This window comes from Hydractinia symbiolongicarpus, chromosome 4 (assembly GCF_029227915.1).
Source record: "Hydractinia symbiolongicarpus strain clone_291-10 chromosome 4, HSymV2.1, whole genome shotgun sequence".
In the NCBI taxonomy this organism is placed as follows: domain Eukaryota; kingdom Metazoa; phylum Cnidaria; class Hydrozoa; order Anthoathecata; family Hydractiniidae; genus Hydractinia; species Hydractinia symbiolongicarpus.
Genome location: NC_079878.1, coordinates 988,667 through 1,014,741, shown reverse-complemented (window position 1 = coordinate 1,014,741; position 26,075 = coordinate 988,667). Strand labels below are relative to the sequence as shown.

Sequence of the window (26,075 nt, the reverse complement as noted above, 5' to 3'; positions counted from 1 at the left end):
AATATCTAGCTAAAAACTAAATGTTTTAAAAATCAATCTTGGATCGTTTAAAAAGTACTTTCGCTGCAATGGGAATAGCAATACTTTTTTCTCTCCTTAAGAAAGCAAATCTTAGGCAACTAAAAGTTTTCAATTCTACTTAATTTTTACTGTAAAAAATGGAAAACCTTGACTAACAATGAAAAAAAAAACTGTATAAGAATGAGAAAAAAGAACAGAATCTTCACTGTATATTTTTCTTTTTTAGTATGATCACGACACTGTATCATCAAGTTCCACAGCCAGCAACACCTCTGAAAACAGATAGGATTGTTTGTATGTGCATGCATTTTTTTTAATTAAATATCCTGCTTAGTAAAAATTAGGTAAAGAGGTGAACCAGCTTCGTTTTAATTTGTTTAAAATTCCTGCAGGTTATAATGTTCTTAAACAATTGGTGATAGATGGTTTGGATTAAAGTGTAAAACATAAGATAGAAACCTTTTTATTAATGCTTTTAAATTCTTAGCCTCTTTTTTTCTTCTTTTTATTAGAGCGCCTGCCCTTTTTTTAACTGTTTTTTCTGGTGTAAATGGAGCCGTAGTTTCGTAATTAAATTGTAGTTGGATCGTTAATGAATTTGTTCATAGTTTTTATCAGAATACGGATAAATTTTTGTGTCATTACGTATTATTATTTTTGTCTAATCTTTATGTTAAATTGTACTATATTTATCATCCGACTCGTTTAACTGGGTGTGTAATAAAGTTTATTTTGTGCTCATATTTTTCATCGAAATATTTTTCTCTTTGCCACAGGCCAGTTAAATTCTTTCGCTGTTTTTACATCTAACAAATTTCGTGCGTTTTTCTATATCAGCATCAAAAGAAATAAGCCAAGTCTTAGCAGTTCTTTTGTATTTTCTTCTTTATCCCTACTTTGTAGGGTAACAAAATAAGTACCGACATTTGACTACTTACTGTAAGTTTGGTCACCATCATTGGAGGTGGACCTTTTACTTGCGATGCCTGTATAGGAAAACGTTCGATAAAAATTATTTTTTTGTAGCCCTAGTTAGTTTACGCCAAGATCGTTAATGATGGCAACCAGAAATTAAAATGGTCCGCATGAACGTTGCTGGCCTCACGCTCTAAGAAATACCGTTAGTTATTACAAACCATTAGAAATATAGTTTGTTATGAACTATTCGCTGTAATAATAAGCATTCTGGTTATTTGTTTTTTAATTGTTTTACACAAGCTCAGTTTTGTAATTTGCTGTTTCACAGAAATTTTGCTTTGTTTTTGATGCACCAATAGTGTCACGTGTTCGCAGCATATCAATTTAAAGGTACAGCTAATTTTTTTTTCAATCTCAATGTAAACGCGAGAATTCCCACTAATTTTCATTTTTTATGGGCGCTTGACTTTTTTTGTGTGTGCGATAGCTAGCCTTTCTAACTTCAGTTTGGTTCCATGCGCATGTGTGTAGAGAAAATTAAAGAATGACTTATATTTCTGTATACTTTTCATTAATTTTCTGTACCAATAATAATATTTTAGTAAAGATAAGGCCTCCAGTATTAATTATTGTTATCTCTTTCGTTTTGTCAACTCTTGTCCGGATGGACTAGACTTTATTTTCGTTTGGGACTACTATCTCAAAGATATTTAGTGGTGTAAAGAATTGTTTGGTGTGAAAATTTAAGAAAATTAAATACTAAAATAAACTGTTAAACATTTCGCGCGGTAGTCGGTTCCAAAATCTTTGTTTTTCCGCCTCGTCTGTGTGTATAAAGGTCATCAAACGACTACTTTCGACGTCGACGACTGCACGTTGACTTGTCGGATTTTCATAAGCTTTCATTGTATCCAAGATTGACATTCGCGTAAGAGCGTGTAAAACTTTTCCCTGTGAAAACTTATCTGTTTCATTCGTTATTTCAACTTCGAATCCTTCTAAAGTGTCCACTTGAGATTTGTCATTATCTGGATTACTTATCGGTCTAGATTCGTTTGCTGTCTCGTTTACATCAAAATCGCTTTTCGTCTCGATGTCAGGTGTATCAGTTACTTCATTTTTCATTGCGTACTCCTTCACAACTTCTTCGATAATAGCCTCATTCGGCAATGTACTCGTCCTCTGGTTTTTGTTAACCTTTTTTGCAGTACTCCATCGTCGATTTGTTTTCTTTTGTGTCCAGGCGGTTGACGGCGTTGCTGTTGAAGTAGGCTTTTCATTAACGTTATTGTCGTTACATGGTGACGGATCAATTGCACTACATTCGGCGTTTATCATTGGTGCGTCATTGTTTTCTCTTATGTCGGAAACAACTGAATTTACATCGGAAGTAGTCGCAGTTTTTATTATTAAGGTTGAGGCATCATTACTGCAGACGTCTGTCGCCTGTCCGTGTTTTGTCGATGATGGAGTTGTTTGTCGGGTATTGTTAGATACGGGATGTATAATGTTTCTACGCAGAGACGCAGTATTTACAGGTTTTACACCATGAACTGGTCCTCTACCTGTTGGACGATTTGGCGGTAATATATTGTTTAAAACAACGGCGTTGAAACGAGGAACCTCTCCTACATGTAATGGAATGGACATTCTCGGTACGTTATTCAAAGGAGGAACGTTTTTGTTGGTATTTAAAGGAGGAAAATGATTTGCGAATTGCACTACAATTGGTCTACCATTTTGCATAACATGTGCTTGCGTCGGAATCACCAACGGTGGAGGACGAAAAACTTGGTTTCGTTGCACTGGTGTATTATAAAAAATGCCGTTCATCATTTGTGCATCTTGGCCGTGTGTTCTGTGAGGTGGTGTAACAACTGACAAAAGCACATGCGGTGGAGGGCAAACTGGTATTGTGCTTTGAGGCCCAACTGAGAATAACATTGGTTGCATCACTTCATGAGACATAAGTGGTCTTGGTGGCGTATAGGGAGGAGGCTGAGGACAATTGTTTGACCCAGGTGGTACTTCTCGTTCAACATACGGTGGTGGAGGGCTTCTAACACCTACACATCTCTCGGTCCCTCTAATGTTTCTACTAAGTTCATGTGCTACTTCGAAAGAGTTCGAAGCTTCGTTAATAGATTGACAAAAGTCTGAAAATGCTGTGACTCCTGGCAAAGCAAACGAAGCATTTAAATTTACCAACGAGTGTCCATTTTCGTCTGCAGCTTTGAAAGTGTCAAGTTTTTGAAAATTTGTGATAGCCAGCTGCGGAGAGTTCCAGTCGATCAAAGCGACATATCGTGTTACATTGTTGCCAATAAGTGTTTTCGTCTACAGATAAATAAATATATAACGCGTAAAAGTTTTGTAGAGAGTAAAAGCTATAAGAACAGTAAGAGTCACACTTACCCTGATAAATTTCACGCTTTGTGCGATGTCAACACAAATAACTTTTAAGATGTCTTTAATTTTTTCCTCGCTGCAAAAGCTTAATGGAAAGCCTTCAATTTGTAGAGTTGATAGTTCTTGTAGCGAACTTTCTGAGTTAATCGCTTCTGGTAATAACATGGCTTGTAAATAATGACTTTTGATGCGAACTCTTGACATCGACAGTACACACCTTTCAGCATTTTCGAGATCTTCAAAAACTATCCAACCATACTTCAATGATAGATTTGAGTTTCGTTTTCTGATCAGTTGAAACTAAAAAAAACAGCATTTTTCAGAAAATGTCATGTGTAATCCTTATGATTCTAGTTTTATGTCGCAGTAGAATCCCTTCCAGAAAGTGGACACCATCAAAGGAATACTCGATTTTATGCTGTCTGCTTCAACCTCGTCCCCAGGGGCTTTCGCCTTTTTGACGCCAGGGCGTGCGGCCGTTAAGTAAGCGCTAGCGGCTTTGACATAGACAACAAACTCCGAGGACGAGAATGCTGTCGGCTTAAGAGATCTCTACTTTAAAATAAAGGATACGCTCAAACTAAACAAAAAACTTGACTATTATGTTTCCTGAAGTGCCATTGATTTAAAGAAAACATATCTTACGAGAGTCGAGTAAAGCACAGTTTAGCTTCTTAGCTGTGAAATTACAACAAACTAATTTCTCTTGCATCTATACTGCGTCTATATCAGATCCTATTCTTTGCATCACGAGTATTTTAATATGCACTATCAATTCAAATGATCTGATCTCACAACCTTGTCTCCATTGCTCCTTTTCGCTTTTTGATATTGGACAGCGGTGTTTAAATATCAAATTGCGCATCTCAGCAATAATAGCCCCTTTTTCAAGCACCGCCGACACCGCATTATTCACATTATTTAAACTATTAAACTTTTGTTTTTGCCACCAGTATTTGTGCCTTAAGTTATGCGCGAAAATTCTCGAAAAGGTCAATTCGCGATATGACTAGAAATGCAAAATTGATTTGTTACGTTTTTCTGTTGTTTTTTTTATCATTTCACAAATATCTTTGTTACCCTTTGGGGCTTTTCCACTAATTGCTTCGGAAGGCGATATACTCCTCTTTGGGGTGACAGTACAGTTCTTCAAGTTTTTTTACATTCGTATTAAAATACAGCTTCATATGTTTGCAGGAGAAATGTAGAATGCTAAATATTTGCAAAAATGAGTATTTGCAAAAAATCCAAAAATGGTCCATGCGCGAAAAAAAATCTTCTTGAGGGAGTCGGATTTGCGGAAATTAGTCTTCGCGAAATATCTCGACATGACTGATTGGCGAAAATTAATTTTAGCGAAATGCATTTTTTACCGCTTATAATCAACTTATTGTATATATATCATTGCTTGTTTTTCTTTTTCTTATTCGCGGAAATTAGTTTTCAAGGAAATTTTTTATACACCTGATTCGCTAAAATTTATTTTTGCGAAACGAAAAAAAATCTGAAAAAAATAAAAAAAATTCTCCCAGCAAAAATTACTTGCCTTTAATTTTGCTTAAAGTTGACTCACATACTTAACACTATATGTTAAACTTCAATCCAACGACGTCGGGATCACACTTTAGCGACGTCGGGATCCAACTTCAGAAACTTCGGGACTCAAATTCAGGGACGTCACGATCCAACTTTAGTCGGGATACTACTTTAGCGACGTCGCGACCCAATTTTAGAAACGTCAGGACCTAACTGTCGGGCTCCAACTTTAGTCGGAATTCTACTTCAGCGACATGGGGATCCAACTTTAGGGAGGTCTTTTGAACTAGTTTGTCGTCCACACGGTTCACAGAAACGCACATACGAGTACTTGCAATTTTAAGGATTGTGAGAATTGTGAAACTTATTATATTTTTTTATTTTGATGTTTAGGGTTGGTGTGGTTATAATCAAAGCGTCGGAATGATGTCCTCGTCCCCACGGTTTGTCCTATGTCAAAGCCGCTGGCGCTTACTTGACGGTTTTTTCGCCGCCGGCTTAGATGTCAAAAAGGCAAAAGCCCCTGCGGACGAGACTGTCGGAATGACGTACAGTTTTTGAACTCGTCAGTTACCTCATAGTTTTGAAAAATCATTTTTACATACCTTGGTTAAAGTTCTACCAAATCCGGCCAACATTTTGTCCATATCTTTTTCTCTTACATCTTGCGGTATGTTTGTAACAACGACGAGCGAAGATTTCACTTCAATGTTTTCGCACGTGTAATTTGCATTTTCCACATACTTGTTAAGAGTTGACAAAATTTTTCTTTCGACAAGATTTTTCAACTGTGATGCGACACAGACGGATACTAAACCATAAAAATGTCAATTTGAAGCTTATTACAACCCCTATTTTTTATGATTCAACAATTTAAGTTTGACGTGGCGTACAGACATATTTCCACGATAAAAAAACAAAGTTACTTCACTACTGTATAATTTTTGTTTCTTTTTTGCCCGTCAACTCCTTAAAGGATAAAAGTCATATGAATAGCACGATCGTGGACTAGTCTCGCTGCGCTCGCACTATGTTCTATTTTCTGCAAAAGGTAAACGTATGCGCGGTGATAAATAAAGCTAAACAAACCTTCAGAATCAACTAATTCTGGCCAACATCAATAAAAACAGAAATGTAATTACCTGTGCCGTTTTTCTTTACAATTCTTTCTAGTTGTATGAAATTTGAAACTTCTTTGACGAGTATCTGTAATAGAAATACATTTTTAAGAAAAAAGGGGTATTGAACTATCTTGAGCTTCCTTTTCGATTTCCGATATACGTGCCCACATTTTGACGAGCAGTTTAAATTTATGGGGGCTTTAATGTACTTATTTTTGAATTTCGGTAATAAGAGCTTTATGGAGCCACAGCAAAAAATTATATCATGGCAAAGCTTTTGAAACTTTTGAAGCTTCAGGGATTAGGGACTAAAATTTTGAAGTACTAAGGTTGTTTTTATAAAATACATGTACTGCAATATATCGTTTAGATTTTATTCTATTGATTGTAAATTTTTTGTCTGTTATCATTCAATCATGTCTTACCTCTGCTACATCTTCCCTCAAATTTCTTATCCTGAGAGTTTTCCTTCCAAAATAACTCGCCATTTTCCTCTTGGGTATTCACTTTTTCTCGCACGAGTTTGAAGTCATTGCATTGACGCAACAGTTTTTGTTAACATTACAATGACAGCCGTTTAACGCCAAATGGAATAGAAAGCGAAAGACTATCGAGACAAATTATCGAGATGTGTTAAGAGAACATTTTCTCTCTCTGCCAAGTCACCTTAATGGAATATATTTTCGCGATAATTTAATTTCACAATATCGCCAATCGAAGTTTCTTTTTTAGATTTCGCGAGAATTCAATTTTGAGAAAGGTAGTTTCAATAAATTTTGCGAAAATTTATTTTTGCAAATAGCATATTTAATGTTTACACTCTTTTTTTAATAAGAATACCTAGTTTTTAACCAGGGTAGTATATATTATTCTGTTGTTCTAAACAATAGACCTATTGTTTAACGTTTCCAGCCTGATGTCCTTATAAAGCATATTTTTTTAAATCAAAACGAGTAGCGCAAGTTTACGGCTGTTCATTAAAATTCGTCAACGTCAAAGTTTTTGTTCCAATCAGATTCATCGGAGGAATCATCATCCCCATCATTAACGTAAGGATTCTCAGGACCTAGGTAAAAAGGGGGATTTTAACGAAGCAAATTAAGCGGCGAATTCGACGGCGAATTGTATCTGAGCATGCGCAGTTCGATGCAAAATCAAAACAAACAAAAATGCGCATGCTCAGATACAATTCGTCGTCGAATTCGCCGTTCAATTCGCTTCGTGAAAACCCCCCTTAAAGTCACCGACTGTCACTCTGCACTTCTATAGCTTGCGCAAGGTTAGCGATGGAAATTTTTATTTTTTCCGTTAATAAGATAATAAGTGCGGGCGGGCCAAAAATTTGTCAATTTACAAAAACGACAATGACTCATTAGTGCTAAACACTAAGGAGTCATGTCTAAAATTTGCATGCGTAATTGATTGTTATTGATTCACGCCTTCGTCGTGTCTAATTTGAAACTTCTAACTAGCAAATTTTTTGTTAAAATAATTCCAAGAGACAGACTAATAGCTGACGGCTTTAATTTTCCTTCGGTTGCGATGTTTACGAGAAATTTCACGCAGTACGCTTTAAAATTTTGACCGTTTAAATTGACAAGCGAAATGACATCAGCTGATCAACAAAAAGTCTAATATAAAAAATTACCATTTGATTTTTTGAAAATTTTTAAATGGCCACTTATTCAGTAAGAGGACACAAACTCGGGAAAATACTTGATGACATTATCGAGCTATCCCAGCTTGCCAACCTTCTATATGGCGTAGTCTTGAAGTCCCAGGACGCGGTTGAACGAAAATCACATAATATACAAAAACAGATCTTTATCAACTGCGATTCTGATTACTTCTGTGTTCAACTTGTACTCGCTTAGATCTCCAGACAGTGACAGTGACTGCCCTTGTTTTCTTGGTAATGGGAGAACAGGTACAAGGTTGTTTCGTAACCTTGACGTTCTTTGTATTGATTACTGTGGCATCTAGCAATGTTCATCCAATCAAATGTCGTTTCTTTTGACGTCATACGCAAAACCGGCCAATAAAATCACCGTTACATCTAAACTATTTGACGTCAAATATGTGTAGAGAAACTTTTAACTTTAGTACTTTTTCGAGAATACTTAGAAAAGTACTTGAGATATTTGAGTGGAACGAAGAAAAGAAGAAAATATTTCAGAATGTATAGCAAATATAGAGATATATCTGCAAACGTGAAGAACCTACGAACATGTGGTGCTTGTTATGAGCGTCCCATTTTCTTTTGCGATGACGATTTTAGAATACATGAGAGGAATTGTCATCGCTCATATCAAGAAGAGGAAAAAGAAGATTTATTAGCTATTAAATCTCAATTGTCGCTTTTAACCAATCTTCTGAGCAGACAAATCAACATACATTACCCAGTCTGTAAAGAGAGTAAGGAAGAAAGGCGGAAAGACGTTGAAGAAGAAATTATCTGCATAAAGAGACGAATGGTTGGATTAGAAAGTGAAGTAGATGCTTTGAAGAAAACTTGCATGTGTAAATGTTCACTACAAGTTGTAGAAGGTATGTGTTCATCTTGCGTAAAACTGGAGAAGACACAAAATGTTGTGAACGAAAGTCAAAATGCAGGAGTTTTCAAAGAAGTGGAGGAGTTTAAGTTGAAGAACAAGTTGCTGCAAAATGAATTGGAAAACAAAACAAAGGAATTCAATCAGCTGAAAGAACAAAGATCTAATGACAAGAAAAAGTTGCGAAAAATGAAAGATTTGTTTGATGCAAAACAAAAGAAGATAGAAAAGATGGAAGAAGAGTTAAATGCTGCTCAAAAAGATAAGATAGAAATGACAAATTGCGTTGAAAGTGTGAAACAAAAAAATATTCGCATCAAAGGTCAATTGAATGCTGAACGACAAAGAAGACAAAACTGTTCTCTAGATGAAGCAAATGATCAAAAGGAAAAGTTGCTAAAAGTTGAAAGCGTTTGTGAATCTCTACAAGAAGAGGTAAGGAAGTTAAATGATGAAAAAATGGAGTATGTAGCAGAAGTTGAACGATTTAGATCTCTTCTTCGTGACAAGGAAGCTTCAATGAAGCAGTTGCAAAGCGATGCTGACAATCTTACTGCAACAGAGAAAGAAAAAGAAGAGTATGAGATGGAAATAAAGAAAGTCAATGCATTACTTGTTAAAAAGTTCGATGCTTTTAAAAAGTTGAAAGTGCGTTGTGAAGAGCTTGAAAGGATTATCGAAAATAAAGAGCGAAGTGAAGAAGAACTTAAGTTGATGAAAATTCTTCTTGCCGAAAAAGATGGATTGGTGAAAGAACTGCAAGATTACGTAAAAGAGAAAGAACAGCAGGTCCAACAAGAAATCAAATTGCAAAAACAAAGAGATTGTGAAGTTTCTACCCTTCTAAAAAGGGTTCAAGATTATGAAAATGCTGTGGTAGAGTTAAAAGCAAAAATCGACGAGTTGGTAAAACAGCTAGACGACAACAACAACCAAAAGAATTTGATTTCCTTTAGCCTTGCAGAAAAGGAGAATGATTTAGAGGAGCTTAGTGATCGATTAAGATGTTTTGAAGAACAGCATAAAACATCGATGTCTATGATCCAAAAGTTGAGTGAAGAAAAGCGTCATATTTCCGACGACTTGACAGAAATTGAAGATGAAAACAAAAAATTGTTTAATAGCAAAGCAGATCTTCAACTGAAACTTGATGAACTGAATGATAAACTCCAGGATGCAGTTCAGGATAAGATGGAGACAGAGGAAAGGTTGAAAAGAATGGATGAACTCGAACAAGAACTGTTTGAAGTTAACAAAGGCAACGAACTTTTACAAGCACATAAAGAGGAGTTAATGACACAGTTAACTCAAATGACAGATAAAATGAAACACCAAGCTGAGAGATATGAATGGAGATTGAATGTAGCCGACAAGAATGTCGATGAGCTGGAGAAAGAGCTTGCTGATGTAAAATGGAGTTTAAAGAAAGCTGACAGAGAAATCAGAGATTTAAAATTGGAACATCGAGACATGCTAAGTGCGGCGGAGCAAGTAGAGAAGTTGAACAAAGAATTTACGTTGGAGGAGGAACAGTTCGAAGAGATGTCGAAGAAATTAGAAGAGAAAAGTCAAATAGTGAAAGAGATAGAAGAAAAGAATGAAGAATATGTTAACACCAACGAGAAGCTGAAAAAAGAGGTTTTGGAAAAAGACAAATGTCTTGAGATTGCCAACAAGAAAGTTAATGATCTGAATATCGATTTAGAAAAAGTTAAAAATGACTGCACAAAGAAAAGCGAAATGACGAAGCAGCTTACAACAGAATTGCAAGCAAAAGAAAAAGTGTCTGCAAACCTCGAAAAAAAGACGTTGCTGCTACAGGAATCAGAATCAGAACTTGAAAAGGCTGAAGAAAATATCACCACTTTAAGCAAGCAGCTTTCTGATTTGCAAGAAGAATTGGATAAAGCTCAAAGAGATTTGTCAAAAGCAAGCACTGAATGCGAGAGTGAGGAACTTGATAAGTTGAAACAACAGAACGAAATTTGTGAGTTGAAAAAGCTTGAGTTGGTTCAAAACAAAAAGGACTTGGAAGAAGAGTTATCTCATCTTAAAGAAGCGCATTCATTATGCGATGGCCATAAAAGAAGATTAGAGGAGGATAAGGATAACATACACAAGCAGCTTCACTCAGTTGAAACTGAACTGAATGCAACTCTGCATGATTTTGAAAAGACCAAACACGATTTGAACAAATTGCAAATTGAAATAACACGCTATGAAAATCTTGTTAAGAACTACAAAGAAGAGAAGAATGAAGCTAAGGGTTTGAAAAGAAAAGTAAAGGAGTTGGAAGCAAAAGTATTCGAACTTAACGCGACCTGTGAAATGGATGTCTCAAAGAGGTAAGTACTACAGTGTTTTACTCATGGTTTCATTTATGTGATCATGTTTCACCTTTGTAGCTATTTTTTTGGTTGTAGCCATTTTAAGTCCTATTTAATAACTTAATTTTCTTTCTTGTTAAAATAGCGACGACAATATACCAACTCCAAAAAGAGACTGGGGAGAGAAAAACATGAAGGAGCGCGAGAATGAAGAAAGGAGGGATGTTTGTGTTTCTGACGAGATTGAGCTTAAATTTCATGAAATGGATTATAAGGAGATAAATATTGAGATGAATACTAGTGAGGGAGATAATGGGGAGAAAAAGGTTGCCTCTATCAAAATTGATAAAATAAAGAGCGGTATGACAGAAAATAACGAAGTCAGAGTAGATATCCTCACATCAACTGGGAACAAAGATGAAGTTGACAGTGATGCATCAACAAGTGAGACAGGATTAATACAACCAATTTCGGGAAGTATCAACATGCTTGCAGCTCCACAGTCAAACAATGATGAAAGTATTAGTGAAAATATTGGAAAAGGATGTGAAGAATCTGTAGCAAGTGACATTTCTACTTCTTTTAAAGATGATGAAGGGGAGATTTGTCCTTCATCGGATGATGACTATTCGAATGAATCGTTTGAAATTGAAGATGATGAAATAGTCATTCCAGACAACAGTGCAGAGGATAAAATGATTGACACCAGTCAATCAAATGAAAGTAAATATTTTTAATATACTTTTTACACAACCAAGTCCTCATATATACACAGTATCAGTCTCGCTTTAATGTTCTAATTTGATAAAATCGTTAGGATAGTTAATTAACCCTAATTTTTAATGGTTTAACACGTTTTTTGTAGGTAAAAGTACAAGAAAAGATAAAGAAATTACATTAAACATCAAAAAAGACAAGATTGAAAAACATTATTTACCAGCGAACAAAATGACTATTTTTTCTAAAAATGATGATGGCGACAACTGTCCCGTATCGAATAATGACAATTTGAATGAATCGTTTGAAATTAAGAAAGATAAAATGGTCATTCCAGAAAATAGCGTAAAATATAAAGTGATTGAAAACTACCAATCAAGAAAGGGTAAGACACGTCTTACAGTGATCTTACCTCACACAAATAAGGATAGAAAACTTTATAATAGCATGCCAAAATTATTTTAGCAATAAAAATAAATTTTATTTACTATAGGCTATACAAACCACAACATCAAACAAAACGACGACATGTTATCGTCATATGAAGACAGCAACTTTAAATTGTTATCAAATCCATCATCGCTGTGTAAAAAGTTAGCACCTCTTTTAACATCAAAGAATAGACTGGAAAAACTTTCACCATCGAATCATAAACGAGATAGCAGTGTGTTTGACCTTCCACCACTACCTGTAACTGGTTCATCGTCAACTTTGATAAAGAACAAAAATTCTGCAATTCAAGAATGTCAACCACTTAATAAAGTTTCAGACCATGACAAGTCGATTAAAGATGAATTCAATGATGCTTCGAAAGGTGGCGATATTGATATTTTTATGTCAACAAGCAACCATGTCGAAGCGGATGCTAATTCATCAATGAAAAAACAAGATGAAGGTGACAGTGATGCATCAACAAGTGAGACAGGATTTATACAACCAATTGCCGGAAGCCTCAATATGTTTGCAGCTCCACAGTCAAAAAATGATAAATTTGATGAAAGTATTAATGAAGAGATTGGAGAAGAATGTGAAGAATCTGTGGCAAGTGACATTTCTACTTCTTTCAAAGAAGATGAGAATGACATTTGTCCCTTATCGGATGATGACGATTTGAATAAATCATTTGAAATTGAAGATGATGAAATGGTCATTCCAGACAACAGTGTGGAGGATAAAAAGATTGACATCTGTCAATCAAATGAAAGTAAATATTTTTAATTCAGCTACTATGAACAACCAAACATTCGTATTCTTACCCAAACAATTAATTTTACATAAAGATTTAAACAAGTTTCATGAATTACAGATTGAAGTATTTTTTTATAGGAAAACTTACGGTAAACATCAAAGAAGTCAAAACTGAAAACCAAAGTTCACACGCGAATGAAATTTCTACTTCTTCTAAAAATGATAAAAGCGACAAAGGTCACTTATCAAATGATGACGATTTGGATAAATCTGTTGAGTGTAAAAAATATGAAATGGTCATTCCAGACGATAGTGCAGATAATAAAATGATATTTACATGCCCGCCAAGCCAAAAAGACGATGAACTATCGTCCTATGAAGACAGCAACTTTAAATTGTTATCAAATCCATCATCACTGTGTAAAAAGTTAGCACCTCTTCCAACATTAAAGAATAAATTTGGAAAACTTCCACCATTGAATCATAAACGAGATAGCAGTGTGTTTGACCTTCCACCACTACCTGTAACTGTTTCATCGTCATCTTTGATAAAGAACAAAAATTCTGCAACTCAAAAATGTCAACCACTTGATAAAGTTTCAGACCATGACAAGTCGATTAAAGATGAATTCAATGATGCTTCGAAAGGTTGCGATATTGACATTTTTATGTCAACAAGCAACCATGTCGAAGCGGATGCTAATTCATCAATGGAAAACCAAGATGAAGTTCACAGTGATGCATCAACAAGTGAGACAGGATTTATACAACCAATTGCTGGAAGTCCCAATATGTTTGCAGCTCCACAGCCAAAAAATGATAAATTTGATGAAAGTATCAGTGAAGAGATTGGAGAAGAATGTGAAGAATCTGTAGCAAGTGACATTTCTACTTCTTTTAAAGAAGATGAGATTGACATTTGTCCTTCATCGAATGATGACGATTTGAATGAATCGTTTGAAATTGAAGATGATGAAATGGTCATTCCAGACAACAGTGCGGAAGATAAAAAAATGATTGTAACATGCCAGCCAAGCAACGGTAACAATTTACTTCAATCCTCCAATGTTAGCGAAAAAAATGCAACAAGTTCATTAGAACCATTGTATGTTAGTGTCGCCATTTTGTAAGATAAAATGTTATTTAAAAAATTTACCTTATAGGTAAGACGATCAGAAACATCGAAGAAAGAGACGATGAACTATCGTCCTATGAAGATAGCAACTTTAAATTGTTATCAAATCCATCATCACTGTGTAAAAAGTTAGCACCTCTTTCAATATCAAAAAATAGACTGGGAAAACTTCCACCATTAAATCATAAACAAGATAGCAGTGTGTTTGACCTTCCACCATTACCTGTAACTGGTTCATCGTCATCTTTGATAAACAAGAAAAATTCTGCAACTCAAGAATGTCAACTGCTTGCTGAAAACACAGATAATGACAATTCCACAAAAGATGAGTTCAATGATGCTTCGAAAGGTGGCAATATTGATATTTTTATGTCAACAAGCAACGATGTCGAAGCGGATGCTAATTCATCAATGGAAAAACAAGATGAAGTTGACAGTGATGCATCAACAAGTGAGACAGGATTTATGCAACCAATTGCTGGAAGCCTCAATATGTTTGCAGCTCCACAGTCAAAAAATGATAAATTTGATGAAAGTATCAGTGAAGAGATTGGAGAAGAATGTGAAGAATCTGTAGCAAGTGACATTTCTAGTTCTTCCAAAGAAAATGAAGTTGACATTTGTCCCTTATCGGATGATGACGATTTAAATAAATCGTTTGAAATTGAAGATGGTGAAATGGTCATTCCAGACAACGGTGCAGATAACAAAATGATTTTAACATGTCAGCCAAGTAAAGGTAACAATTTACTTTATTCAAGTATCTTAATGTTAGCAAAAATATTATGCAACAAGTTCATTAGAACCATTGTATGTTAGTGTTGCATTTTGTAAGATAAAATGTTATTTAAAAAATTTACCTTATAGGTAAGACGATCAGAAACATCGAAGAAAGAGACGATGAACTATCGTCCTATGAAGATAGCAACTTTAAATTGTTATCAAATCCATCATCACTGTGTAAAAAGTTAGCACCTCTTTCAATATCAAAGAATAGACTGGGAAAACTTCCACCATTAAATCATAAACAAGATAGCAGTGTGTTTGACCTTCCACCATTACCAGTAACTGATTCATCGTCAATGTTGATAAACAACAAAGATTCTGCAACTCAAGAATGTCAACCGCTTGATCACGATGACAGTAACAATGATGATGATGACGTTAATTTTGACGACATTGATGCGTTGCTGTTGGATTTAGATGAATTTGATTCGAAACGAGCTAATAAAGAACCAAGAGCTTATTGAAAATCAGAAGTTCGAACTTTCAAAAAAATAAACTCTGTATATTTGTTTGTCTCATGTTTGTGTTGTGACGTCATATATGTTGTGCTGTTTTAAACATTGGGTCTAAAAAATTACAAAAAATAAATTTATTTTTTTACAAAATTTGTTTTCTTTTTCTTTTCATAGGACGTAAGAAAGAAAGTCAGACACCAATTATAATTACAAGATTTTAAAGCATCGCACTAACTTTCGTGTTATATTAACAACTTTTATAGAATCAAAAACGTTTTTCGCAAGCTTGAACTTTTAGTTATTTTAATGCGAATAGTTTTTTTCTAAATCCGCACCAGAAATTATAGACGACTAGTCGTTAGCCCGTGAAAAATCCACGGGTTCGCCTGTCCTTTTTATACCGCATTGCGTGCTTCTCGCTATTGCGCAGCTAAGCTACCATTTTGCGTGACAGACAGATGTATACGGGCATTATAATATAGATAATTTGAAGTTTCAAAGAGAGTGTTTGAATGTACGAAATTCGTTGTGATTCGCAAAAATTAATTCTTGCGTAAACAAATAATTGCCTGATACGTGAAAAAAAAATTGTTCTCGTAAACTCGTTAGATAGGATAGATGAGGAAATATATCATAAGAAACTCATACAAATGTAAAAAGATTATTTTCCCTAATCATTATAGTATATTTTCACTGTTACAAAAATTTCTTCTCGGGAAATAAAGTTCCGTTTTTTAAAGACAGACATATGGTTGGTAAGCGTGAGTGAGTACTAAAAGTTGTTTAGAATACCTGAACCTAGAGTGAATTGCTTACAAACTGACCAATTCCAAGAAAGTGATACCTGCTATGCAGTAAAAAATTAACATTATTTGGTGTCATTCTTTTTCAAACAAAGATATTGAAATATGCTGTTATATAAGAAAATATCAATCCACAAGGATAAGTTTTAAAAGTAGTACTCTACAAAATCATTTTTGCTTGGGTGAATTACATTTGACGAGAAATTTTTATCGTCAAGATTCTTCGAGTTGCTTCATATATTGAGCTAGTGACATCGATAAATACGACTGGTTCGTTTGTAGTAACTGAGACAACTTCTTCGAAGGCTGTGATAAAATTTGCACGAGTTCTGACCGACATTGATCCAATGACGGTAACTTTGAGTAGTCTACAATTTGTTGCTTGTTCATTAGTGTATTGTCAATTTTCGCGCCGATAAGTTCCGTTTTCGGGTTGGTATTGAGTATTCGAACAATGTTTTTTAGATTCATGCCGTCTCCGTACGCAATGCATGTTTCCGATCGAAATAAAATAGTCAAATTGGAGTACACAGTATCCGACAAAAACTTGCAAGTGATTTTGTTGGGGTAAACTTTCACCTTTGCGTTCTCTTTTCTCATATCATACCGAAGATCTTGCCACTCGTCGGAATTCAAAGCATTGTATTGAAGCAACAATACTTTCGAATTATTTTCGAACACGTTGATGATCTCTTTCCCAAGGTCAGTTTTCCATTGTGGATACTAAATAACAAACACCTTAGTAACACGTTATCAGACATGACACAAAATCAAAAAAAAAAAAAAAAAAAAAAAAAAATTAAAAAAGGTATTTTTGTCCAGCGCCTTTTTGTAGACAGGAAACCCAGAATAATTTTTCTTACCACCAGAAAATGGGATGGGAAAAATTACGATGGGTCTCAAACGACTTTTCTGCGGTCAGTATACTGACCGGGCTAGTTGGTTTGGTAATTCTATTGTTCTTTGCTCATGTGGTTAATATTGGAAAATCCTGTTTTGAGTTCGAATGGCCTCACTCACCCGAACAAATATAATTAATTCTTGTATTATTTAAGAGGGAACATGTCACCACGCCAACTTTGTGCTTATTGGTTGATTGAAATTTTGGGTTTGCTATGAGGTGGATTTGAATTTTAGGGATCTGCTCTGACATTTGTTTGCGTCTAAGCTTCCGTTTAAAAGAAACTAAATTTGATAACCTCGAAAAAAGCTTAGCTAACTAGACTACGCCTTGTGTAGTAGAAATAAATCATTGTTCAACAAGACAGTAAAAATTGACATTTTTTGAAGAGACTTTCCAATGACAACGACGGGAAGTATAACAAACATATTGATTTAGAATTAATGCTAACTCTTGTAAAATAATTTTAAAATTTATTCCTTGCTAAATTTTGGAAATAGAACATAGTTTTGATTAACTATCTAAACCTAAAATTCCTGACTTTTTCCTGACATATAATAAAAAAGACCAAATTTTCTTGAAATTTTGCCTATATTTTTAAAATTTCTGCCAAATGCTGACATTCGCAACAGAGGATACCCTTGCTTTCAAACGAAAAGGATTCACAGCCACAAAACATATCATACCGTTCTTGGTAATTGTCTCTTTATCACATTCTTCCCAACTGAACACAACCTTTGAGCCGCCATTCAAGATTGCTTTATAACTAGTACTTAAAACAAAACAGAGCATTAGTGGTAACACGGGAAATAAAAAGTGCCCTCTCTAGTATTTACGCCCTGGGCGTTATTAAAAGACTTTCTTGATAAGTTACTACGAATGTAATTTGTTCGAACAAACGAATGTTCGAATTAGGCAGATTCGAGTGTACTGTATCGAAAATAGTCTAGCACAGTGACGCGGTGACAATATAAAATGTTCATACATAATTGCAAAAATTAACAACTGAATCCAAGTGAATTCAAATAAAATATACTAAGTAAACATTCCAGACAAATTTCGCCACTGTGCATATGAATAGATACAGGATGTATAATTTTCTTGAGTTTAAGCAACGCCCAGAGTTTGCCTAGTTCCTCCTTTTCCCCATTAATTTCCCCTTTTTCCCTGAAACACATCCACCCATGCTACATACACCCTGTAACAACGGTTGCTAAGTAGGAACACATTGGTGAAAAGGAAAAATGAAAAATATTTATCAAAGGTAACTAAAATATTTGACATAATTTCAAAAAAATATTCCAAAGCAAGTACACAAGATAAAATGCTGTACACGTAGGTGCGTATGTTTCAGAAACACCTTTTTTTAAAATATTGCTATTTTGCAAATGTATCATTCACTACTTTAGGGTGCCGGTAAATTCATTAATACTCCTTGCCCGTCTGGCAGGTAAGCCACATTTCTAGACCCAGCTAAATTTTGTGCAATTTCTTCTCCAGCTTCAAGCTTTCTCAATTCTATTAGTCCATCTCCAGCTTTTTTAAACGCACGAGAAAGAAGATCTGCACCCTTTGCGTCACCTTCTGCTGTAATGATGGCAGCTTGTTTTTGTTGTTCGGCCTGAAAGTTAAAAACAAAAAATTAAAGGAAAGTCACTTACAAATGTAAATCTAACCACAAAAATGTTAAGCTGTGCTAAAGGTTACAGGGGATCTGTTAATTCTTTTTAACACTTTTAAGGTTTAATTTATCTAAAAGGTTCGTAAGTCAGCTCACACAAATCCAGGAGAAATTCATAGGTACCATGCAAAGAAGACGCAAAATTGCTGTTACCAAAAATTTAAACAAAGGTATATTGTCCAGCATTTAAACTTGAAAGGAAACATAGCTAAGCAAAAATGCTTTTCGAAAGAAAAGGATATTATTCCAAGGTTTGTAAAAATTTTAATTATATGTATATCTTAAGTTTTAAAGGTTACATAGTCTAATTTCGGCTATCCTTTCTATCAACATTATCAGACACAAGTTAAAATACATCGACTTACACGCTCGACTAAAAACCTGGCACGCTCTGCTTCTTGTTGAGCTATAGAAAGAAAAGTATTGCACAATATTATTATTAAAGGATATTACTGGATCATGCATGTTAGTGGAAACACTTCCTAGATTAATGCATTTATGATGTGTATTGGAATAAAAATAGAAAAGAGCTTTGATTTAAAAAAGGAAATTGTGAGGAAATTTGTGAAAATTTGTTAAAAAAATAAATTTCCTCAAAATGCTGTTTTCATTCTCCTGTCTCGTTTAAAAACACAAAACAAAATCTTCTGTAACTATCTGATACTCACCAACTTGTTTCAACTCAACAGCCTCCGTGAATTCTTTGCCAAACGTAAGATGCGTCTAAAAAACAGTACAGTAATATAGTACAGAAACAAAGAAACTGGAAACTAACTGGGTATTATTGCACACCTTACTGCTACATTGAGACTGCACAATATTTTTTTAAAAAAGAACAGGCCTACTTACTAATGAAATGTCATCTAAAATTAAACCGAATGACGATGCTCTGGATACCAGTGCTTCTTGAACACTATGAGATACCTATAACAAGTCCAATGTATACATAGACAACAATATGCTTACATGGATACTCTAGAGTCAATTTCGAGGAAAAAAGTGTAGATATTTGATGTAAGGAAGAAATTATTGCTATAGAAGTTTAGCATTTCTATGCATTTTAGACATAAAAATTTGTGACAAGTTGTAAAAAAACTACTTTTAGATATTTGAGGGGAATGAAGGAGTTTTTTGGAGGCATGGCAAACCTGGCCTTGCATGCTTTACTTTTGTAAATAAAAAATAAAAAAAATGACAAACCATATCTCTCTGTGTGATCAATTCACTTGCATCATATTGTGCCTAAAAATATGTTCCATGTTTTTATATATATATTATCTTCCTACTAAACATTCTGTTTCGATTGAGAATGATACTAACCACAACAGCCTTTAAAACTTCAGTTGTGATTGATGGCAGAACTCTTTCATCGTAATCTTCACCAAGGCTCATATAAATCTTTGGTAACTCACTAGCAAGCGGTCTGAATAGTATCCTCAATGTGATGTTAACATTTTGTAAATCTAAAAAAAAAAGAAAAAAGAAGTAACATGATGTAATTTTCACAAAAAATAAAAAAATAAATATTTAACAGATATATTAATAACACAACAAGGAATCTTAATTTAAAAAAAAAACATGATAGGTTGTACATCACTATGAGACACAGCAAATATTATGTTAATTATGAGTTTCTTCAAAGTAAAACATTGCTGCAATTGCTGGGAAATCAAGATTTAAATTAATATTATCAAAGGGATGCCACAAAAGTACTTCAAATAATCATTTGCACATTTCTTATTGAGCTACAACAAAAACGTCTACTTAATGCTTTTCCAAGTATCTTAAAAACATTATACTATATAATTATACTACAGACAAGCTTGACAAAACTAAGTACATTATTTATTAAATATCTAGTAAAGAATCCAAATGATTCAAATGTATACTGCCAGACGTGTTTACCGCACTTACTCAGGGGGAAGGAAACAATTTGTTTGTATTTGTTTGTTAAAATTAACTAAACACAAACAATGTTGTTAAAAATTTGGTAAAATTAAAGTTGGCTGTGTTGAGGAGGCCAGCTAACTGCCTTATGCATCAGTATTAGAGAGGTGGCTGTCTTAAAGAGTTTGCCAAAATGGCAAATTTGACAGCATATTTTATGAAAAAACAATAAGTTGCCAAAGTTTTTTATGGTAATCATATAGTTTAGTTGCTAATTTTTTATTAGATCCCTTAAGTTTTGTTAATATAATATATATCATAAACCTGGAAAGTCCTTGTTTTCTGTTTTTTCGCAAAAAAAACCCTTAAAAAACTCAAATTTTTCCTCGTAAAAAAAGAATTGAAGTCGAGTTAGAACAGAAAAATGAACAATAATAACATACCTTTGCTACCAGTTATAACAGGAACATTTCTTGGCCTACTTCTGACATCAAAAATAATAGGCCTTTGTACCCACGGAATTAGAAAATGTGTTCCTTCTCCAGATACATTAGGACTAACACCACTGAAACGGTCAAATATTACAGCTCTGTGTCCACCTTCCACTAAAAAAAAAGGGTTACAGTATAGTTCATATTTATTAGTGTGGTATAACTGCAAGGGTAAACTATGATGCTTTTTCTATTTTATTTCAAGCAATTTAAAAATTCTAGTGCCTAGAAAAAATAAAATAACTAAACCACAAGTTGGATTGGTTCTGTATAATACACTTTAAAAAACCCAAGACCCTCAATACTTGGCACACAGAAAGATGCACACAACCCTGTGAAGCGAGAGCATATAGCTGAGTCATTACATGCTCTCCCAGTCCCACATAAATTTTGTCCACTTGAGCCATTAGTTCATTACATGTGCTATTCAATATTTTTTCTCATTATTTATATAGCGTATACTGTGCATACTACGCAAACGTGTTAATTCATGATTTCACTTTTCTAGGTAACTTCCCTTTTTTAACGGCAACACTGAATGGCTATATGATATCCTGAGCCTTACATTTAGGATGTACCATAATACCATGTAAACAAGAAATGGAAAAAACTGACAACCAAAACATCACAGGGGTAGATCACAGATGAGAAACTTCTGCATGGTGGGGGGTATAAGATTTTATTCTATTTATTTTAATGTTATCTTTGTAATCATTCATTAAATACTAAACAAACCTATATATTATTATGAAACTAGACCGACTGTTTGCAACAGCTACTAGATTTATCAAAGACCAGTCGCCAAGTAGTGCAATTATTTCAATAATAAAAATAAAAAAAATTTGTCCAATGTATCTCACATTAGAAAATAATCTTATAGTCAAAACCATGAAGTAATATGGTGTGTGTTCAGATAATCAGTAGTTAGGACGGTAATCTTACGCTAGATATAAATGTTAGCGTCTAAATACAGGTGGTTACTTGTTACCTTTTTGTTAGTAATTGCTGATATCAAATGGAAAAAAAGCTTTCAGAATTCCTAAACAAAGAAATTAATTGTTTGTACCACAAGTAGTAACAAATTTAATACATGGAACTACAGTCGTCTGGATATTTACTTTTGTGTGCATTCGAGTGATTATGTAATGCCTGATGCGCGTGCACATTTGGAGGTAAAAATGTAAACAAACCAAGCAGACACGGAGGAAAATGTTTACAAAATCCACATTTGGGTTTCAACATTTAATCACAATAATTTTAAAAAAAGCTATGTAATTATTTACTGGCACAAATTTTTATGTTAACATTGACACAAATAAAACATGCATTCAAAGCTTGAGTTTTTTGGTGTATCGCTCCGAGCACAGCATATATGTGCAATCTAATCTTGTTTTTTAGCGAAAATGAAACTGTTTTGCAGTGCATGAATGATGAAATAAATCCTTTTGAATCACATTCAGTCACTTTCCAGTTTTACAAGTATTGGCTGTTCGTGCATCCTACAACACAGCAGTTAGTTGATCTCTTCCTCTTTTTCGCTGTACTTGCTATGTTTTTTCTACACTATGTTTTCATTGTTTCCATTCTTCCACACGCATCTTTTGAGGTTCCAATTACGTCATGTTATATGATGCACGCCCAGAAAAAAATGCAAGATAATCGGTCATAAATGACATGTGGCGAAAAATCCCCTGAAACTATACAATATGTTAGGTTTGAAGTTAGAAAACAATGATTCTGAAAAAAATCTAGCCCCTATTTATGAAGAGGTGACTGGGTGAATGGCATGTTTTCCCTTAAATCATAATGGCTACCATGAAATATACGGACCTGTAATTAGTTTAAAAGTATGGTGTGACATTTGCTGAACCGAGAAGGTTAGTATTTTTACGTAGAGACAAAGGTTAACTATAAGGTACTAATTCATATTGCCTCAGGGGCCTTTTAATAAAATTTTTTGGGCTCTGATAGCGGGATATCGCTAAGATTCGGACCCCCTCCCCCCTCTTTTAGTGGATTTCTGTCCGTGAAATACACACATTTGGATAAATCTTGGAAGGCTCAAGGGCGTGTTTTGTAGATAAAAGTTATCGGAATTGATGACAGGAATTCTGCTCACGAATGACGAAGAATTTTCAGGCCACGAACAAATTTTTGAAATTTCTCAATCCTTAGCGGATTTTTTTTTCAAACTTCAGACCCCCCCTTTAGTAGTGATATCTCGCTAACAGGGCTCAAAATTTTTTTCAAAGACCCCTTAGCTAAACATGTAAAAAAGATTGGTGTGGAAAAGTTATAGATTATTGTGATGCAATTGAACTTCGCGAGCGAAGTAAAATTGTGGAGCATACTTTTTTTGTTAACTGTGCCAAATTTTGTCAAAAATGAAGTAGTTTTAATTTTTGGACCAATTTTGGCCTAAAATGACATTTAGGTAACAAGAAATCAAAATTGTGATGTCACCATCATGTTCAGCATACTTCATTTGTTAACTGTGCCAAATTTTGTTGAAAATAAAGTAGTTTTAATTATTGGACCAATTTTGGCTTAAAATGACATTTAGGTGACAAAAATCAAAATTATGATGTCACCATTATGTTCAGCATACTTTTTTTGTTAACTGTGCCAAATTTTGTCGAAAACAAATACCAATTTTGGCCTGAAACGTCATTTAGATGACTTCCCAGTACTTGGGAGCTTGGGTACGAAGTTTAAATCTGTGACGTTGAGTTTGACCATTTGGGACAGGGTTAGTTAGTTAGTCGGTTATACCAATACTATCCTCCTCTCAGAAGAACGTGAAATCCCAGGGTCGATTTTTTCTCAAAAAATGCTCCGAAAGAAAAAAACAACGGTTTTAAAGAATTTCCTACGCCTTCAGGCGCGGAAATTCAATAATAGTATTAAAACTGTTTTCTTCTTTTAAAATAATTTATTGCTAGTCCTGTTTCTAATTGACTTTACTTGTGTATTTTAAGCTCTTCTGTTGTTGTGCTTTTTCTGGAGATTTAAGTTGGATTGGAAAGCTCCTGTGTAAGCTACCCTTTTCTAAAGAAAGATTGAAGTAATTTGTAGAATTATAACGCGCCGAGCTGTGTTTTATTTTATTGTTTCTAAGAGGATGTAAGAATACAATATTACCATTTTACAGTTTTATCCAAATCAAGGTATGGCTTAAACACGAAAGGTGGCTAGCGACCTCCTAGCTCTGTTTTGTATATAAAAGAATTGAAAGTAATTTGTAGAATAAATATGGAGAAGCTGTATTACTACCTGACTGATAGCCAGATAGAGGAAAACCTGTAGTTAGGGTGCAAACAAAACAAATAGCTCTGGGTGTTAGATTGAGCTGACCAACCGTTTTTCATTACAATTTTTATTTACAGTAATTAAAAAAAATATCCACTTTTGCTATCAAACCAACAGCAATGTAATTGTCAATGGGAATTAGTTGTCCGCACACCCTCCCTGAAAACAAGGTTTAAAATGACATTAAAACTGTCATTTAAACAAAACTCCAAGGATGCCCAAGCCAGACAGGTCCTCTAAAAGGTGTGGCCATTTTCGAAACTGCTTGTAATCTTAGAACATTCTCAGGAATAATAGACCAAGAGAAATTACATCACATTTTTTTGTCCACCACCCCCGTATGTTTGAGAACAACCCACATAAAAAAGTTCATTATTTTTAAAACTATTTGTGTAAAAATTTCCATTTTATTTACAATAAACCATTTATCAGTCATTTTATTCATCCAACAAATAATCCTATCCAAGGTGCTATTCTATAGGGATAAATTTAATAATAGACATGATTCAGCATAGTTTTCAATAGGGTCTGATTGCAAAATATAATTACGAAAGTTCAGCACTTGTAATATTTTTTGTATTTGTGTACTTAGCTTCAAAACTTTGTGTTGTGCATTGATTTAAGCAAACTGCATGACACAGGCAAGAGAAATTATAATTTCCTCTAGGTGATTGCATTAATGTTGGTTGAAAAAAAAAACGAAACATAAGACGCATGTATTTTTTAATGTGTCTGGGACAATAAACTTATTTAATTTCCCTTGACCTTGCATCAATCAAATCCTGAAAAAAAATATTTAAAAATTAGTAAAATCTAAAATTAGTAAAGTTGCCATAGTTTTTTCTTTTATACTTTACTGAACTTGCCTTATTTATGAGATGAAAAACAGCACTTTCAATTCCATTGATTTGGCCATCCCTTAAAGGCACTTGAAACTTCACTATATGAAAATGTTTTTTTTTTTTTTAGACTATGTATAATTGGATTGAGTGATGTAATCTTCCAATGCGTGTGGTGAAAAGAAAGCAAAACCTTTATTGTTTTTTCTGCCCAAAATTGAAGCTATTTAATAAATCTTGATAAAGTTTAAAAACTGTTTTGATTTGTTTGTTTTAATTGTTTCCCGCAAGTTTTCGAAATTCGTTCCAGCAGATACTGTGGCTTCTAGTGCCTGTATTTTTATGTGAAAAAAATACTATTTTTTTGTAAGGTCATCTACAAAATCATTAACGTTAAGACCAAGTTCTGTGGGTTGTACAACTCGATGTATTATAAATTTTTCAGAATACTACTAAAGTGTAATTTTGTAATGTGCTTTTTACTTTTATCATTCTGTGGGAAAAGGTGGTACAAAAAACTGTTTTTGCACAACGAATTGTTCTGCAGGAGAGCGTTCATTTCCCTTCCTCGTTCCCAAGGATCTTCTACGCTATGATATTCAACTTTGATGTATTTCGGAAGATGTTAGCGCTAGAAAAACAAGAAGCGCTAGGGATAAAGTATTGGATAGCTTAATTCTGCTTGCAACTTGCAAACTGATTCGCAACCTTTTTTTTAATTTCTAGTTAAAAAATCTTCAGCCTACCATTGTATAAAGCATTGCTCACGATTCCTCCAGTGATAGCCAGTCCGATACCCAGTTTACCAATGGTGTTTAAAACCTTTGCAGCCATACTTGCTGTTTGGAGTTGAGCTTTAGCATTTAGACCTTGTGCTCACATTGGAAAGTTACATCAGGTTGGGAAGCTATCTTTCAAACGCACAAATTTGCCTCGCTTTTCCAGCTCACAAAACCAATGTAAAATCTAAGACGGGGGGGGCAAAAAAAAGACTTAATT

General features: G+C 34.3%; 6 protein-coding genes across 6 annotated transcripts in view; 3 read left to right on the top strand and 3 right to left on the bottom strand.

Moving 5' to 3' along the window:
- Positions 1-1,565, top strand: part of LOC130640768 (serine/threonine-protein kinase MRCK alpha-like) — a 29,391-nt gene extending 27,826 nt beyond the window's left edge. Inside the window, exon 45 of the mRNA XM_057447311.1 lies at positions 248-1,565. Coding sequence (XP_057303294.1) covers positions 248-307 — 60 coding nt within the window. The 3' untranslated portion in view covers positions 308-1,565. The remainder of the gene's footprint in view (positions 1-247) is intronic.
- Positions 1,566-1,698: 133 nt separating this feature from the next.
- On the bottom strand, positions 1,699-6,493 carry LOC130640711 (uncharacterized). The gene is made up of 5 exons (XM_057447227.1): positions 6,431-6,493; positions 6,027-6,090; positions 5,490-5,695; positions 3,355-3,648; positions 1,699-3,276 (listed from the first exon to the last, which is right to left on the bottom strand). Exons 1-5 carry the CDS (start codon positions 6,491-6,493, stop codon positions 1,699-1,701), a joined length of 2,205 nt encoding a protein of 734 aa, XP_057303210.1.
- Positions 6,494-8,090: 1,597 nt separating this feature from the next.
- On the top strand, positions 8,091-10,906 carry LOC130640710 (myosin-11-like). Its single transcript, XM_057447226.1, has one exon. It carries the CDS (start codon positions 8,183-8,185, stop codon positions 10,904-10,906), a length of 2,724 nt encoding a protein of 907 aa, XP_057303209.1. The 5' UTR covers positions 8,091-8,182.
- A 169-nt stretch (positions 10,907-11,075) lies between these two features.
- Positions 11,076-15,174, top strand: LOC130640709 (titin homolog). The gene is made up of 6 exons (XM_057447225.1): positions 11,076-11,607; positions 11,750-11,986; positions 12,095-12,805; positions 12,928-13,830; positions 13,953-14,663; positions 14,792-15,174. Exons 1-6 carry the CDS (start codon positions 11,076-11,078, stop codon positions 15,172-15,174), a joined length of 3,477 nt encoding a protein of 1,158 aa, XP_057303208.1.
- Positions 15,175-16,033: 859 nt separating this feature from the next.
- LOC130640775 (39S ribosomal protein L10, mitochondrial-like) lies at positions 16,034-17,979 on the bottom strand. The gene is made up of 2 exons (XM_057447319.1): positions 17,556-17,979; positions 16,034-16,691 (listed from the first exon to the last, which is right to left on the bottom strand). Exons 1-2 carry the CDS (start codon positions 17,616-17,618, stop codon positions 16,182-16,184), a joined length of 573 nt encoding a protein of 190 aa, XP_057303302.1. The 5' UTR covers positions 17,619-17,979; the 3' UTR covers positions 16,034-16,181.
- A 144-nt stretch (positions 17,980-18,123) lies between these two features.
- Positions 18,124-25,983, bottom strand: LOC130640773 (prohibitin 1-like). Its single transcript, XM_057447317.1, has 8 exons — positions 25,823-25,983; positions 20,881-21,042; positions 19,871-20,013; positions 19,751-19,792; positions 19,400-19,474; positions 19,219-19,273; positions 18,916-18,956; positions 18,124-18,490 (listed from the first exon to the last, which is right to left on the bottom strand). The coding sequence occupies exons 1-8, from the start codon at positions 25,908-25,910 to the stop codon at positions 18,275-18,277; spliced, it is 822 nt and encodes a 273-aa protein (XP_057303300.1). The 5' UTR covers positions 25,911-25,983; the 3' UTR covers positions 18,124-18,274.
- Positions 25,984-26,075: the final 92 nt, after the last annotated feature.

Bases quoted from the DNA above. Each gene is read 5' to 3' on its own strand.
- LOC130640711 (XM_057447227.1), bottom strand. From the start codon at position 6,493: ATGGCGAGTTATTTTGGAAGGAAAACTCTCAGGATAAGAAATTTGAGG. The intron at 6,091-6,430 runs GTAAGACATGAT...TTTCTATTACAG, and splicing joins TGAGGGAAGATGTAGCAGAG to ATACTCGTCAAAGAAGTTTC. The intron at 3,649-5,489 runs GTATGTAAAAAT...TGTTTTTTTTAG, and splicing joins TTGGTAGAACTTTAACCAAG to TTTCAACTGATCAGAAAACG.
- LOC130640710 (XM_057447226.1), top strand. From the start codon at position 8,183: ATGTATAGCAAATATAGAGATATATCTGCAAACGTGAAGAACCTACGA.
- LOC130640775 (XM_057447319.1), bottom strand. From the start codon at position 17,618: ATGGCGGCTCAAAGGTTGTGTTCAGTTGGGAAGAATGTGATAAAGAGA. The intron at 16,692-17,555 runs GTATGATATGTT...TTTGTTATTTAG, and splicing joins AGAGACAATTACCAAGAACG to TATCCACAATGGAAAACTGA.
- LOC130640773 (XM_057447317.1), bottom strand. From the start codon at position 25,910: ATGGCTGCAAAGGTTTTAAACACCATTGGTAAACTGGGTATCGGACTG. The intron at 19,793-19,870 runs GTTAGTATCATT...ACATATTTTTAG, and splicing joins AAGTTTTAAAGGCTGTTGTG to GCACAATATGATGCAAGTGA. The intron at 18,957-19,218 runs GTGAGTATCAGA...TTCTTTCTATAG, and splicing joins TGTTGAGTTGAAACAAGTTG to CTCAACAAGAAGCAGAGCGT.
- LOC130640709 (XM_057447225.1), top strand. From the start codon at position 11,076: ATGAAGGAGCGCGAGAATGAAGAAAGGAGGGATGTTTGTGTTTCTGAC. The intron at 11,987-12,094 runs GTAAGACACGTC...TATTTACTATAG, and splicing joins AAACTACCAATCAAGAAAGG to GCTATACAAACCACAACATC. The intron at 12,806-12,927 runs GTAAATATTTTT...ATTTTTTTATAG, and splicing joins CATCTGTCAATCAAATGAAA to GAAAACTTACGGTAAACATC.